At 40.0% G+C, this 16,885-nt stretch overlaps 1 protein-coding gene across 5 annotated transcripts in view; it reads left to right on the plus strand.

Annotated features, from left to right (window-relative positions):
* NMNAT1 (nicotinamide nucleotide adenylyltransferase 1) overlaps positions 1-15,989 on the plus strand; it is a 41,084-nt gene extending 25,095 nt beyond the window's left edge. For all 5 annotated transcript variants that reach the window (XM_023552071.2, XM_003413479.4, XM_064281252.1 and 2 more), the window contains 4 exons: positions 132-302; positions 10,325-10,508; positions 13,782-13,924; positions 14,398-15,989. In XM_023552071.2, coding sequence (XP_023407839.1) covers positions 188-302; positions 10,325-10,508; positions 13,782-13,924; positions 14,398-14,798 — 843 coding nt within the window. In that variant the 5' untranslated portion in view covers positions 132-187 and the 3' untranslated portion in view covers positions 14,799-15,989. The remainder of the gene's footprint in view (positions 1-131; positions 303-10,324; positions 10,509-13,781; positions 13,925-14,397) is intronic.
* The last annotated feature ends 896 nt before the right edge of the window (positions 15,990-16,885 follow it).

Consider the following 16,885-nt stretch of genomic DNA (forward strand, 5'->3'; position numbering starts at 1 on the left):
ATTCACATTGAAAAGGAGACATGGAGGATTGGGCCATTTTTGCAATTGATCTTGCACAATCATTGAAGCCAAATATGTTTATCAGTCTATTTGGAATAAACTTAATTTCTTGATTTCTTTTTCCTTTGTAGACAACAAGGGTGATGTCAGAGATTTCCATTTAGATCAGCAACTTCAAATTCTTACCATGGAAAATTCAGAGAAGACAGAGGTGGTTCTCCTTGCTTGTGGTTCCTTTAATCCCATCACTAACATGCACCTCAGGTTGTTTGAGCTGGCCAAGGACTACATGAATGGAACAGGTAGGAACAGCGACCAAAAGCAATTTAAGACTAGAGAACTAAAATGGCAAGGTCTGTTTTCAGTACATGTTTGGTCAAATGAGCAAAACCGTGCTGTCCACTTCCTTACTCAGGGACTTAGCCAAGAAAGAGGATGAGATATATCCAGTGAGGAATTAAATATCTGGCTGCCATCAAGTCAATTCTGACTCATAGTGACCCTGTAGGACAGACTAGAACTGTCCCAGAGGGTTTCCAAAGTTGTAATCTTTATGGAAGCAGATTGCCACATCTTTGTCCCGCAGAACGGCTGGTGAGTTTGAACTGCCACCCTTTCGGTTAGCAGCTGAGCACTTGACCATTGTGAAACCAGGGCTCCTTAATGGCCTACAGTGTATAGAAAAGAAAAAAAAAATTTTTTTTAGAGTACAATAGAAGGAACAATAATGATTTTTCAGTTCTCAAAACTAATTTCTTTGTTTCACAAGAATTTGTCTTCATTGTTTTTATATAGTTCCACTTTACCCAGGGATTCACTTACGTAACAGGTCTGTACCTGTGTGTCTGCATGACTGCTGCTGCTTTCTCTCGTTCACCTTTGTATTCAGCGAAGTAAGAGCGTGCTCGCGGTACAACGGAAGTTAAAGCAAATTGAGCATTTTGCTGCTTGGTGGTAAATCCACATCTAGCTGGACTGTTCCATCAGTGTCCTGCCTGATCTTCCTGACTTCAGTCTGTCTTTCTCCTCTCCACTAGCTTTTCTTCTACGTCATTCCAGAGTGATTTTTCTAAAACAGAAATTGGATTGTCTCATTCCGTATTTCAGGAGCTTCCTCTTAAGGCAGAAAGCTAAAACTCTTAGTTTGGTCAACACAAGACCTTCAGGATTGGCTGTGGTCTACCTTTCTTTTTTATGTCAATTTTTAAAGTTTTCATAAACGATATATGAATAAAGGGTGTCCAGAAAATACAGAAACATAATACTATTTTACATGTATTGTAAAATCAATAAACCATTTATTATGTATATTCACCTGTTTCTGTATTTCTTTATAGTCATGTAGATTAAAAAAAAAAACAAAAACCAAACCTGTTGCCGTAGAGTCAATTCGGACTCATAGCAACCCTATAGAACAGAGTAGAACCGCCCCATAAGGTTTCCAAGAAGCAGCTGTTGGATTCGAACTGCCAGCCTTTTGGTTAGCAGCCAAACATTTAACTGCAGTACCCCTAGGGCTCACATGATGTGTATGCTCATTATAAAAGATTAAATATGTATATAAAAGAGTACGTGTGTGTGTAATATATGTAAAATCCTCACCTCTCATTCCCCACTCTGGAGGCAACAACTGTTGATACTTTAAAATGTATCCTTTCAAGTCTTTTGTTTTTTATAAATTTACTTGTGAATTCATAGATTTGATTCGTTATATAAATGGAATCATGTTGTATACATTACAGATAGATGCTTAAGTCCTAAAAATCAGAGAAACTAAAATAAAAATAAGGTATTTTTGTCCATCAGATTGACAAAATTTTAAGTTTGATAACGTCAAGTATCCGAGGCTGGGGAGAAATGGGCTCTAACATACACTGTAGGTGGACAATACAAATTGATTAAGGCTTTTTACAAGGCAGTTTGCTAATATCAGTCCAAACTGAAACGGCACATGCCCTTTAATCCAGCGATTTCACTTGTCGGACTCTGTCCCAGGGGGAGAGGGGGTAGTTGTGTGGGCATTCTTAGGGGTCTAGGGCATATGATTAGAGCATAATAGCCACTTATAGTTTTCTGAATTGACTATTGATATCTTTTCTCTATTTCCTTATGATTCCCTTTTGTTATTGATTTATAAAAGATGTCTTGTAAATTCTGTATGTGACCCCTTTGTTTGATATATATGTGGTGCATATATTCTCTCAGCTCGTCAGAGAGAGGCTGTATACCTAATGGTATATTTATAAACCCAGTGCCGTCGAGTCAATTCCGACTCATAGCGACTGTATAGGACGGAGTAGAACTGCCCCATAGAGTATATTTATAGTCTTTATAAAGAACCAGGTTTCCTTTTATTGATCCTCTCTGTGTTTCTTTTCAATTTTATTAAATTCTGCTCTTTGTTTTATTATTTTCTTTCTTCTATTTCTTTGGATTTGCTGTTGTTCTTTCTTTTAAATTGAAATTTTTTCCTCACTAATTTTCAATCATCTTTTCTTGTATAAGCATTTAAGGCTAATTTACCCTCAAAATTTTGAAAATACTGTTTAGTTGTAGCCTAGCATCCAATGTTACTGAAGAAAACTCTCACGCCTGTCTGATTCTTGTTCCTTTGTTGGTAATCTGTTTGGTTTTTTTCTCATACTGGAAAATTTTATAATTTTCTCTTTACTGATATTTTAAAATTTCACCATACTATATCTAAGTGGTCTTTTTTCATGCATCCTACTTGATACTCAGTGAGCTACTTCAAGTGGAAGACATATACTTTTTCAATTTATTCTTTATTTGATTATTTTCTTTCCTGTCTTGTGTCTTTCTGGATCCCCTGTTAAACAGATGTTGGACTTCTTGGATTGATCCTTTACCTCACCTCTCCTTTGTTTCATGTTTTCCAGCTGTTTGTGTTTTTGTGCTTTGCATCAGTTAGCTTTTGCTGCTTAACAGATCTCCCAAAACATAGTGGATGAAAACAACCATCATTTATTAGCACATGATTCTGTGGCACAGTAATTTGGGTTGAGGTCTACTGGGGAGTTCTGCTGGTCTTGCGGTAGATTACTGTACAACTGTAGTCACTTGAGAGGTTGGCTGTGAGCTGGTTGGTCTAGGATGGCCCCACTTAGTCTGTTTCTCTGTTGGCCCCAGCTGTCAGTTGGTATTGACTGGACTACTTGTCTCCAGCTTATTTATATGGTACTACAAAGAGGTCCCATCAGCCAAACAAGGAATCCCCATGGAAAGCCTCTACTTCTATCACATTTGCTGTTGTTCCATTGACCAAAGCAAAATATAAAACCACATCTAGAGTTGGTGTGGGAAGGAATATTGAAGGATGTAGATGCAGAGAGTCATGAACAAAATGAGAGTCATTACTGTAGTAATCTACCGCATGCTTCATTCTGGGAGAATTCTTCAGGTTGATTGTTTAGCTTATTAAACCTTCTCTAGGTTTATCTGTTCTGCTGCTTAGCCAATTCTATTTTTTTTTTTTTTTTGGCCATTTTTTATTTCCAAGATCTCAAATTAGTTCTTTTTCATGCATCTTCTTGTTATGAATATGATAACATTCATTTATGTTTCTTTTACAGGCTTTTCTTTCACTCTACTAATTCTCCTTAGTATTCGCTCTTCTATCATGTTGAGTTTTGCCTCTTTTACTGTGTTGATTTTCTTGATTGCTTCCTTTTCTTGGAACATAAGATTTCCTAGTCCTTCGTCTGTGGAGGCTATTTGTTTTAACACTAGCAGGGAAGGGGAAAGAGACCAAACTTCTTGGCTTCTACAGAATTTGTCACCAAGACATTTGCGTCAGAGTCCATTCTTGATGCTTTTATTCCTTGACTTCGGCAGCCATTTTTTTTTTTTTTTTTCAGTTTTTTAAAACTTTTAATTTTGAGACAATTGTTGATTCACAGACAATTGTAAAAATATTACAAAGCAATCCTGTATTCCCTTGACCCAGTTTTCCCCAGTGTTAACATTTTGTGTAACTATAGTACAATATCACAACCAGAACATTGATATTGATACAATCCACAAACCTTACGTGGATTTCACCAGTTTTACCTGCACTCATTTGTGTATGTATATGTATGTGTATGTTATGTGTATTTAGTTTTTTTTATAAGATTTTTTTTTAATATTTTTATTCTGCTTTAAGTGAAAGTTTACAAATCAAGTCAGTCTGTCATACAAAACCTTACATACACCTTGCTGTATACTCCTAGTTGCTCTCTCCCTAATGAAACCGCACACTCCTTCTCTCCACCCTGTATTTCCATGTCCATTCAGCCAGCTTTTGTCCCCCTCGGACTTCACATCTCCCCTCCAGATAGGAGCTGCACACGCAGTCTCACGTGTCTGCTTGATCCATGAAGCCCACTCCTCACCAGTATCATTTTCTGTCTTATAGCCCAATCCAATCCCTGTCTGAAGAGTTGGCTTCGGGAATGGTTCCTATCTTGGGCTAACAGAAGGTCTGGGTACCATGACCTCCGGGGTCCCGCCAGTCTCAGTCAGACCATTAAGTCTGGTCTCTTTTTTTTTTTTTTTTTTTATGATTTTTATTGTGCTTTAAGTGAAAGTTTACAAATCAAGTCAGTCTGTCACATATAAGCTTATATGCACCTTATTACATACTGCCATTTACTCTCCCCCTAATGAGTCAGCCTGCTCCCTCCTTCCAGTCTCTCCTTTCGTGACCATTTTGCTAGTTTCTAACCCTCTCTACCCTCCCATCTCCCTTCCAGACAGGAGATGCCAACACAGTCTCAAGTGTTCACCTGGTACAAGTAGCTCACTCTTCATCAGCATCTCTCTCCAACCCATTGTCCAGTCCCTTCCATGTCTGATGAGTAGTCTTCGGGAATGGTTCCTGTCCTGGGCCAACAGAAGGTTTGGGGACCGTGACCACCGGGATTCTTCTAGTCTCAGTCAGACCATTAAGTCTGGTCTTTTTCTGAGAATTTGGGGTCTGCATACCATTGTTCTCCTGCTCCCTTAGGGGTTCTCTGTTGTGCTCCCTGTCAGGGCAGTCATCGGTTGTGGCCGGGCACCATCTAGTTCTTCTGGTCTCAGGATGATGTAAGTCTCTAGTTCATGTGGCCCTTTCTGTCTCTTGGGCTCATAGTTATCGTGTGACCTTGGTGTTCTTCATTCTCCTTTGATCCAGGTGGGTTGAGACCAATTGATGCATCTTAGATGGCTGCTTGTTAGCATTTAAGACCCCAGATGCCACACTTCAAAGTGGGATGCAGAATGTTTTCATAAATAGAATTTATTTTGCCAATTGACTTAGAAGTCCCCTTAAGCCATAGTCCCCAAACCCCCACCCCTGCTCCACTGTCCTTCGAAGCATTCAGTTTATCCCGGAAACTTCTTTGCTTTTGGTCCAGTCCAGTTGAGCTGGCCTTCCATGTATTGAGCATTGTCCTTCCCTTCACCTAAAGTAGTTCTTATCTACTAACTAACTAATCAGTAAATAACCCTCTCCCACCCTCCCTCCCTCCCCCATCTCATAACCACAAAAGAATGTGTTCTTCTCAATTTATACTGTTCCTCAAGATCTTATAATAGTGGTCTTATACAATATTTGTCCTTTTGCCTCTGACTCATTTCACTGAGCATAATGCCTTCCAGGTTCCTTCATGTTATGAAATGCTTCAGAGATTCGTCACTGTTCTTTATCGATGCGTAGTATTCCATTGTGTGAATATACCATAATTTATTTAACCATTCATCCGCTGATGGACACCTTGGTTGCTTCCAGCTTTTTGCTATTGTAAACAGTTCAGCAGACATTTTTGGAAACTGTTATTTGGTTTTACACATTTTTGTTTTCCATCAAAGATGATCCAAACTGCTTTCTGTCTTTCTGGAATTGCTCAAAATTTCTGAGCTATCAGTGACACTCTTTCTTGCTTTTCTAGCACTATTACGGTTTTTTCTTCCCTTTAAATATCTTTTCTGTCATTTCATAGAATTTTTAGTGAGCGTAAAGATGAATATGCTAAGCGCATATACTGATTCACTTCACCTCTTTAATCTTTCTTTTTTTAAACTTTTTTTTTTTAATTGTTGGGTTTGTCTAACACACAGAAGAGTTCTTAAACGGCATAAGTAATTATAAAGTGAACAACTAAGTAAGTACCACCAAGTCAAGAAAAGAATACTGCCAGCGTACCCCAACCACAGGCCCCCTCCCAATTGCAGCCTGCTACCTCGCTCCCTTGGGAGCCCTGGTGGCCCAGTGGTTAAGCACTTGGCTGCTAACTGAAAGGTTGGCAGTTCAAACCCACCAGCCGCTCAATGGGAGAAAGATGTGGCAGTCTGTTTCCATAAAGATTTACAGCCTTGGAAACCCTATGGGGCAGTTCTACTCTCTCCTGTAGCGTTGCTATGAGTCAAAATCTACTGGATGGCAGTGAGTTTTTATGGATCTCACCCCTAGAAGTAGCCCCACTCTTCTCATATTTGTGCTGATCATTTGTAGACTTTTGTTAGAGTTTTACTAACCATCTATGTGTTACTTAACAATAGTTCAGTTTTACCTGTTGAACTTTATGTAAATGTAATTGTGTAGTATGCATACTTTACTGTCTTCATTCTTTCAACATTATATTTGTGGAAATCATTTATGCTGTTACTGTGTTTTTACCTACCATCTTATTTTTAAATTTCTATTTGTCCCATCCATTCTAGGTTTCATTTTTCTCTCCTTTCTTGCCTTCTTTTGGATTTTTTTTTTATAATTTTACTTTTCTCTTTCTGTTGGTTTGGAATCTATACATTGTTTCTTTTCTTTTAGTGGTTACCTTGCAAGGTACAATGAGCATAACCTAATGATAAACTCTGAAGTTAAATAATACTTTTAGATGTGTCTGGGAAAATACTAAGACATGAGAACATGTCGACTGTATTTTCTAACCACCTGACTTATATGTTACTGTTGTCAGGTGTTTTAATTATGTGTTTTTTTTTTTTTTTTTGTCCCTTCAAATAATTGTTACCTTTTAAAAATTTTCTCAGATATTTTCTTGTTTCTTTGTTCTTTATTCCTCCCTGTAACCAACCAAACCAACCCCACTGCCGTCGAGTGGACTCTAACTCATAGCAACTCTACAGGACAGGGTAGAACTGCCCTATAGCTTATATATTCCATCTGGGATCACTTATCTTGCCTGAAATATATTCTTTAGAATTCCCTTTAGTGAGGTCTGCTAGCTGCAGACTCCTTCAGTTTTTTCTTAATTTTACTCTCACTCTTGAAAAATACCTCTGGTTGGCAGTTATTTTTTTCCAGCTCTTCTAGCTATCATCCTACTGTCTTCTGCAGCCATTGCTACTATTAAGAAATTAGCTGTCAATGTAACCACTGCTCCTTTGGCAGTCATCTGTCTTTTTCTCTCTGTTTTTGTGGTTTTCTTTTTACCTTTGGTGTTTCATTAATGATGTTTCTAGGTAGGGACCTTTTTTTTTTTTACTGTCCTTTGATTTGTTGGATTTGTTAAATCTGTGAATTGATGTCTTAACAGTTTTGGAAAAATTTCAGCCATTATCCTTTTAGATAATGCCCCTGCCCTATCTGTTTCTTTTATTTCTGGAATTCTTATTTTATCCTTTATATCTCTTCGCCATATTTTCCATCTCTTTAGACATCTCTGGGAAAATACTAAGACATGAGAACACATTGGCTGTATTTCTGTGCTGCGTTCTGGATAACTTCTTATCATTAATCTTCTCTTCAGTTGTACCTAATCTGTTGTTAATCCTGACTATTGAGTTTTTAATTTCAGTTATTATATCTTTTATCACTGGAGGTTCTATTTGACATTCCTCAAATCTGCTAGGTCATATTTTATATATTTATATATATTATATTTTCTTGTACTAGCAGATATTTTCAAGCTTATATTTTATTTTATTCTAATTTATTTTATAGTCTGTTATGGGTAATTTCAGTATCTAGTCTTGGTGATCTTATTCTGCTGCCTATTATCTCTGCTTATTCTTGCTCATGATGCATTTTTCTTATGTGCTTTCTTATTTTTTATTTTGAGCTGCTCATTTTCCTTAGAATATTATTTGCTTCTTCCAGGCATCTAGGGACATTATCAGTCTAGGACTACTGTAAATTCATGAATTGAGGTTTTTAGATCATCTAGGTGAGGTTTGTCCTGAAATCTGTGCTAGATCTGGCTTATAGTTACAAAATCTCAGAAACAGTTTTTTTGTTTGCTTGTTTCCCCCTATTTTGCTTAGCCCCAATACAGCCTTCCCTGCAGCCCCTTGGAGGTAGGGGAGATTTACTTCTGGTTCACTCTTACCCAGAGGATTTTGCTTCTTTGGGTCCTAGCTGAGTGGGAGATAGGTGTCCTGTTAGACTCCCCTCTTAGGTGGGCCATGGGGTTCCATTTCCCCACATTCCATGATGTAGTCAAAACTACAGCTTAAGTTCCTATGTTCAAAAACAGGACTTAGGTCAAAAGCGACTTTGGTGATTGGCTTACTTTTCTGAGTTCCCTATTTTTCTTAGATTTTGCTCAGGTTATTTCAGGCAAAGGTCCCTGGGTGGTGCAGCTTGTGCTAGCCTACTAACCTAATAGTTGGCAATTCAAACCCAGCCAGCAGCACCTCAGGAGAACAGCCTGACAATCTGCTTCTGTGAAGACTACAGCCAAGAAAACCCTGTGGAGCAGTCCTGCTTTGTAACACATGGAGTTGGCATGAGCTGGAATCAACTCAACAGCAACATGTTTAGTTTTTGTATTTTTAATTTCAGGCAATTCTAAAACCTTGTCAGTTCTTCATTACCTAATAAGATGATTTTTGTAGTTCATCAGCCTTTTCAGCGGGAAGGTTGGTTCTGATAAACTAAAACCAAAAAACCAGACCTGTTGCCGTCGAGTTAATTCCAACTCATAGTGACCTTATAGGTCACAGTAGAACTGCCCCATAGGGTTTCCAAGGAGTAGCTGGTAGATTCAAACTGCAAACCTTTTGGTGAGCAGCCGAACGCTTAACCACTGGTGCCACCAGGGCTCCTCTGATAGCCTTTGGTGGTGGTGGTGTTGCTAGGTGCCGTTGAGTCGGTTCCAACTCATAACAACCCTGTGTACCACAGAATGAAACACTGCCGGTCCTGCGCCATCCTTACAATTGTTGTTATACTTGAGCCCATTGTTGGCAGCCACTATGTCAGTCCATCTCGTTGAGGGTCTTCCTCTTTTCCGCTGACCCTGTACTTTACTAAGCATGATGTCCTTCTCCAGGGACTGATCCCTCCTGACAACATGTCCAAGTATGTAAGATGCAGTCTTGCCATCCTTGCTTCTAAGGAGCATTCTGGTTGTACTTCTTCCAAGATCTGATAACCTAGCCTACCATATAATTCCTCATCTCATCTTTCACCCCTACTCCTTACTGTGTATTCTAGCCATACCAAAGAGTAAATGTGTGTATGTATCATTTATCATCCTGGACACTTGGAGCATCCCTTATGGAGTCGTGCAAGTCCAGAATATCAATAGGTCTTTAAACAGATAAGAATTACAAGTCTGCATTTTCCTATCTCCTAGTAGAAATGCAAACAATTCCAGGAAGTCTCTTTACCTGGACATCTGGAGATTCCGAAGCACCTAGTGCTGTGTCGCAGGGTGAACACTATTTTATGTAGCCATCTGTGTCTTGGTAGCACAGATAGGGGTAGATTGAGTGGAGCTCTGTGTTGATGCTCATGTGAGGGACAGTGAACCACCAATATTCATTTGTAGGTGTATCTGGCATGGGGTGTGTGTGACTGTGCCATATCCCTAAGATCCCACGTAAAGCTTCTGAGTTTTCTGGCTGGAAGACCAAGTGAGAAGGTCTGGAGGAAAGCTTGCACTTTGGATAACTAAGTCCAAGCAGATATGAGTATGGCAGGAATGCGTCTGGCCAAGGAGCCTGTTCTTAGAGCAAAAGAGAGAAAACCAGTCTTTTACACAGTATTCACACTGGACAATAACAAGGATCTTTATAGAACCAGAAATATGCTATTTTAGAAAGGAAGACTTGGAAACTTCATCCTGAGCAGAGGAGTGTCAGGTAGGGTTGAACTATTAGCACTATCATTTTATAGGTTCTAATACTCTTTGAACCAAGGCTTATTAAAAGCAAACAAATAATTTATTCCTGGTTCTTTTTAACTGATAATAGAAATTACTTTTAGAGAACTAAAAGCTTAGGAAAGGAGGATCTATGATTATAAAACAGTATTGATCATGAAGTTTACTATGCATGAAATCTAATGTTATACCTATGTCAAATTTAATTCGTTACCCAGGAAAATACAGAGTTATCAAAGGCATCATTTCTCCTGTTGGTGATGCATATAAGAAGAAAGGACTCATCCCCGCCCATCACCGGGTTATCATGGCAGAGCTCGCCACCAAGAATTCAAAATGGGTGGAAGTTGACACATGGGAAAGTCTTCAGAATGAGTGGGTAGAGACTGCTAAAGTGCTAAGGTATTTATGGTAAAGTCAACGTTGTCACTTCTATGGAAATGGGTTGGGAGGCTCCCTGGCTTTTTGCCATATGTCAGTGCTGCCTGCATCTGTGAACATACAATCAGTTGCCATCAAGTTGACTCCAACTCATTACGACCCCACATGTGTCAGAGTAGAGCTGTGCTCCATAGGGTTTTCAGTGGCTGAGTTTCCAGAAGTAGATTGCCAGGACTTTCTTCCAAAGTGCCTCTGGGTGCATTCAAATTGCCAACCTTTGGGGTAGCAGCCAAGCGCATTAACAGCTTACACCACCCAAAGACAGTTGTGAACATACAGTAAAACTGTCACTAGTATTGGAAAGGCTTAGGCTGCACCATTCCTGTGTGAGGTTATTACGAGGCTCTAGAGCACCTTTCTTTTAGGGAAAAAGAGCATGGGGTGTTCCTTAGCCTTTATATTTTCCTTGTTTTGAGATGTTTGCTACTATGTGATATCTCTGTATGAGAACAGAGGAAGCCTGCCTGACCTGTCCATCTGTGCCCCAAATGAGAAAGGAAAACTTGTAATAGGATGTTATCATCATCAATTTTCTTAGATATAAAAGACAGAGGCAGGTAAACAGTTTCACAATTAAAGTTCTGAAACCAGAGCAAGTAACATCTGATTATTACTTAATATTAGCTTGAATGTAAAATAAAAGAGCTTTCTGAGAAGACATTTCTTGTATCTGTCCCTAGAGTTCTTTTTTTTTTTTTTAATTGTGCTTTAGGTGAAACTTTACAGAGCAAATTACTTTCTTATTCAACGATTTATATACAAATTGTTTTGTGACATTGGTTACAATCCTTGTGATTTGTCAATGCTCTCCCCTTGCACACCCTGATTCCATCCATCCATTTCTCCTGCCCTTTTCTGCCTTCTTGTTACTGATTTTGGGCAGGTATTGCCCTTTTGGTCTTGGATACATGACTGAACTAAGACGCATGTTCCTCGTATGTGTTATTTTTTGTTTTATAGACCTGTCTAATCTTTGGCTGAAGGGTGAGCTTCTAAAGTGGCTTCAGTTCTGAGTTAAAAGGGTGTCTGGGGGCCGTAGTCTCAGAGGTTCTTCCGGTCTCTGTCAGACCAGTAAGTCTGGTGTTCTTTAAGTTCTGAGCCTTCTGGTTACTAACTGTATCAGCCAGGGTCAGAGTAGGAAATAGAAACCATTCTGGGTGTTTTAAACAGAAAGGGATTTAGGTGCTGATACAAAACTGTGAAACGTGCTGGAGGAGTGGAAATGGGGGCTACCTCTGGCTTTTTGTTCCAAGCTCATACCTCCTTAGCTGCAGTTGGAGTTCAGGGAAATTCCTGCTTCTCCAACCAGCAAGGCTGCTGCTACATCATCTCAGACTGGACAGTGGACTATGGAGTCCAGCCTCCATACTCACATTGTAAGGGATTGCTTGTCAGGCTCCACAGCCACAGAAAGAAGGCCACCGTCACCCTCTGCCTTCCAAATCTCTCCCGAATGAATCTCATTGACAGAACCTCAGTCACATCTAGAACCTGCCTGCAAGGACCCCTGGGAAATGTGTTTAGTGTAGGATTGGACACTGAGCCAGAAGACAGTATCTAGCATGTAAGTAGTTAAGTGAGCGTCTTATCAAGAGAACTTACTTTGCAGACTTGGCAGGGAGAAGACAGTCTCCTCTGGCTGATGGCCTAAAATTCTTCTATCAGAGACCAGGCTCCTGGGTTCCAGCCTTACCCAACTCTCTGGCTCCATGGTTACCTTATTGTCCATTGCACACTCAACTCAGCCATTCAAAAGGAAAGGGATTTAGAGGCATAGAGGACTCACAGTTGGATCCCACAAGTGTAGCTCGTGTTACTTGGGTAACTGTGCAGTTGTAAAATGGTGGGTTTCCTGCCGTCAGCCCAGAATAAAAAAACATTCACAAATCCCACCTGTGGTCCCATCTCTAGGACCTTATCCTTGGCATTGTAGTTCTTTACACTGCCCTTCTCCTCATTACTGGCCAAGCCACACTCTTCAGGGATTGAAAGTGTGGGCTCTGGATCCCTACTACCTGTTGCCATCGAGTTGATTCCAACCCATAGTGACCCTATAGGACAAGTACACCTGCCCCATAGGATTTCCAAGGCTGTAATCATAAAGATTACACATAGCGGAATGCCACATTTTTCTCCCACGGAACCAGACTGCCTACGTTCAAATCCTGGCTCTGCTGTTTATAAACTAAATGACCTTGGCAAGTTAGTCAGTGCCTTGCTCTCTAAATGGGAATGATAAACAATTCTGGTATAATGATGGCAATAATATAGTTAATTTATAATAACCAAACATAATTAAAACATTTATTCAATCACATTTCTATTGAATGCCTCCTGTGTTCCAGGGACCGTGCTGGGAACTGCAGTTGCAACTCTGTGCCTTCGTTCCCTCTCCCATCCTGTTATGGGGATAATAATGATAATAATTCTTATGAACACAGGATGTTGAGAGGATTTAGTCAGATAATCTGTATAAAAGGTATAGTGTAGTGCTTGGTACATGATAAATAATTAATGTTAATTCTTACTATCAGGACACAGACACAGTCCCTCCTTTTGTAAAAGTTAGGATAATAATAGCTGCCGTTTGTTGTGCTCCCAGGATTTTCCTTGGTTTCTACCCCTGAGAGCCAGTACCTAGCAGTATAGTATACTAGCCAGCATACATCCTGACTGGTGTTTCGGGATTGTTGTTGTTAGTTGTCATTGTGTCAGCTTTGACTGATGATGACCCCATATACAATAGAACCAAACATTGTCTGATCCTGTACCATCTTTATAATCTTTGATATGCTCAAGTCCATTTTTTGCCACCACAATGTATTTTGAGTGGCTTCCAACCTAGGGGGCTCATCTTCCAGCACTATATCGGCCAGTATTCTGTTGTGATCTGTAGGGTTTTCACTGGCTAATTTTCGGAAGTAGATTGGCAGGTCTTTCTTCCTAGTCTGCCTTAGTCTGGAAGCTCTGCTGAAACCTGTCCACCATGGGTGACTCTGCTGGTATTTGAAATACCCATGGCATAGTTTCCAGTATCACAGCAACTTGCAACCCACCACAGTACGACAAGCTGACAGGTGTGGTGATGGTGGCCTCTGGGGGTACCAGTGGTTAAACATTTTGACTCTTGTTCTGCCTTTAACATTGGGTCAGAGGTTCTTAGGCATCTCTAGAGGGATATTAGCAGAGCACTGTGAGAAAGAGGAATGGTCTGTTGTTTTTGTTGTTTTATAGACACCATCAAGAGAAACTGGAGGCTAGTAACTCTGATAACCAGCAGGACTCACCTAGTCTGGAAAGGTCTGGACGAAAGAGGAAATGGACTGAACAAAGAGAAGATTTTAGTCAAAAGAAACCCCCACAACCAAAAATGAAAGGTTTGTATGTTTTACCAGGATTTACAGACTAGAGTTTATAAGATTCTAGGGCAGGTCTACAGGAGAAAGATATGGCAATCTGACTCTGTAAAGATACAGCCAAGAAAACCCTATGGAGCAGTTCCGCTCATCACATAGGGTTCCCATGAATCAGAATTAACTCTGCAGCACCCAACAACAACAACAGAAAGGGCTGGGTCAACTCCCTTTGTATTTTCATTTCATATTCGATACATGTGGATGCCTGAGAAATGCTCCTTGTCCGTTTTATGAGAGAAGGGGAGCAAAAGTTGCTCTGAGCTTGTTTGTTCTGAGGTGGTTCTTAAGTTTTGAAGTGTTCTCAATCTCTTTTGGGAATCTGATTTTAATAAAAGCTGTGGTCCCTCTTTCCAGAAAAACATGGACACACGCATTCATTTTTCAGGCAGGGAGCTATTAGAAAGCAAACACCAATACTCTATTCTTCTCCCCAGGTATGCCAGAGGTGAAGTTGCTGTGCGGGGCAGATTTTTTGGAGTCTTTTGGCATTCCCAATTTGTGGAAGAGCGAGGATATCGCCCAAATTGTAGGAGGCTATGGGCTCATCTGTATTACCCGGGCTGGAAATGATGCTCAGAAATTCATCTACGAATCAGATGTGCTGTGGAAACACCGGAGCAACATTCACCTGGTGAACGAGTGGATCACCAATGACATCTCATCCACAAAGATCCGGCGAGCCCTCCGAAGGGGCCAGAGCATCCGCTACTTGGTGCCAGACCTAGTCCAGGAATACATTGAGAAGCATAATTTGTACAGCTCAGAGAGTGAAGACAGGAATGCTGGGGTTATTCTGGCTCCTCTGGAGCGAAACACTGCAGAAGCTAAGTCATGAGGAATCCAACAGTCTGATAGCTTGCATTTCTCTTTGAGGCTTTGAGAAAACCTGGATGTTAGTAACTTAGGAAAGGAGTTGTGATCCTGTTTCATAAACTAAAGCTTAAAAGTTTGGTAAAAATCAAAAGAAAATTTAAATCAGGTTTGTTTTTTTCTTTTTGTTGGAAGTTGTTAAGATGAATGTTTTCAGTATGATTTTTTTTTTTTTAGAACATATGAATCCCTTGATCTATCTTAAAAACAAGAGATTAGCAGCGCTAAAGCCAGAGAATATTTAATCAAACTAACTACAAATGGGAAGTCAAAAAGGACATCCTGGCTTTAGCACATAAGAAAAGCAAAGTGTGAAAAGCAAGAGTCCATTAAAAATCCTAACTTTAGTTATGAAGGGAATTGACATTTTATGGGTGTCTGTTGCTGGTCAGTCTTCACCCAGGGTGACCAAAGGAAAGAATTCTTGAAATGATGATCTTATAAAGTGCACCATTGATCAGTCATCTCCAGCCATGCAGAGTAAAGGCTGTGAATACACTCTGGCACACGTGAGAATGGCCGGTTAAGCTTTGCCAAGATACACCTGCCTAGAGTCCTACCTTTGGAGGTAGGGAATGGGGCCCAAACACCTGAGTGTTTAGACAGGTACACGGGTGGTTCTGATGGCCACCAGAGGTAGAGAATCTCTGCCTACATGCTCTACACCCTAAGTACAGCCTTTTTGTGGGTGCTGTGCTGGCCTGGCCATCCCCCACCCTTTATCTTCAGGAACAGCCTCAGAGATGATGTCACACTATCTGGAACCAAAAGAACCAGAGAGAATGAGGGGTCTCGTTCAAGGCTTATATTAAGTATGGCTGTTCTTAGCCTTTATTCATAGCTTCATAATCCAAAGATGAGCAGAGACCCTAGGAACCAGAGAAATGCCACACTGGATCAGCCCAGTGCTCCCTGAAGCCCAGAATTTTGAGCTGATGAGTGCCTTGTGGAGAAACTGTCCATGATCTCAGTGAGAAATTCTCTTGAGGTTCCGAAGAGGCCTGCCTTCTCTGTCCAGCCCACTGTGAATCTGCCATTTGTGAATTTAAGCAGAAAAAGAGTCTGTTTTCTTACACTTTTTCTCCTTTTGACCTTCTGTGTGAATCCTACCCAAAGTTGAACTCTCAATAATTAAAGTTACAGCTTTATGTTAAAACCACAAGCTTGTCTTTTGGTTTGCTACTGATTAAAATTTTACCTATTGGTAAAGCAAGAAGACCAAAAACAGCTTTTCATGGAATAGTTTTATGCTTCTTGAAAATAGTTTATGATAGAAACAGGACTGGAGTTAAATTCCTAATGAAAACAACAAAAGAATTTACCTTTTGGCAATTTATATTTCATATGTAGTTCACTCAAGAGGAAGGGTTTATAATTCTGCAGAAGAAAAGAATATAACTATGCATAGTCAGATCTGAATCGATAGTTTTAAAAAAGGAAAATGTTAAATAAAGCTGGCATATGTATATTCTGTTGTTGTTGACTCATAGTGACTGCATGTGACAGAGTAGGACTGCCCCATAGAATTTTCTTGGCTGTAATCTTTTATGGAAGCATATTGCCAGGTCTTTCTCTCACGAAGCCGCTAGGTGGACTCGAACTGCCAACCTTTTGGTTAGCAGCCGAATGCATAACTGTTGTGCCACCACTACAGCTCCAAAATTATTCTTTCTGAAGCCACTAGGCCAACTTCTCAAAGAGCAAGGGGTGCAAAGCAGGGTACCTAGTAGGTCTCCATATCTATTTGCTGAGTAAATGAACATTTAGTATCTCAGGTCATAGAGATGAAGGTCATTTTTCCCTACTTAGCTTTTTGGAGTTTAAGAGCTAGAGCAACACTAAAAAATAAAAAAATAACAGTACAGAAGCAGATAAAGAGATCAACGTTTAAGTCTGATTTCTGCTGGAAGAAGTACACCTAGTTTATCTGATGTGTGAATTGCAGAAAGATTCTAATTCTGGAAACTACTTTTGTGCCAAAAGCTATAGTGCCTTCCTACCTAGTAGTGCCCATACCTTGCTTAGCTGTGAGTGTGTTAATGTGAGGACCCA

Source organism: Loxodonta africana, chromosome 3 (genome assembly GCF_030014295.1).
Source record: "Loxodonta africana isolate mLoxAfr1 chromosome 3, mLoxAfr1.hap2, whole genome shotgun sequence".
Taxonomy (NCBI): Eukaryota; Metazoa; Chordata; class Mammalia; order Proboscidea; family Elephantidae; genus Loxodonta; species Loxodonta africana.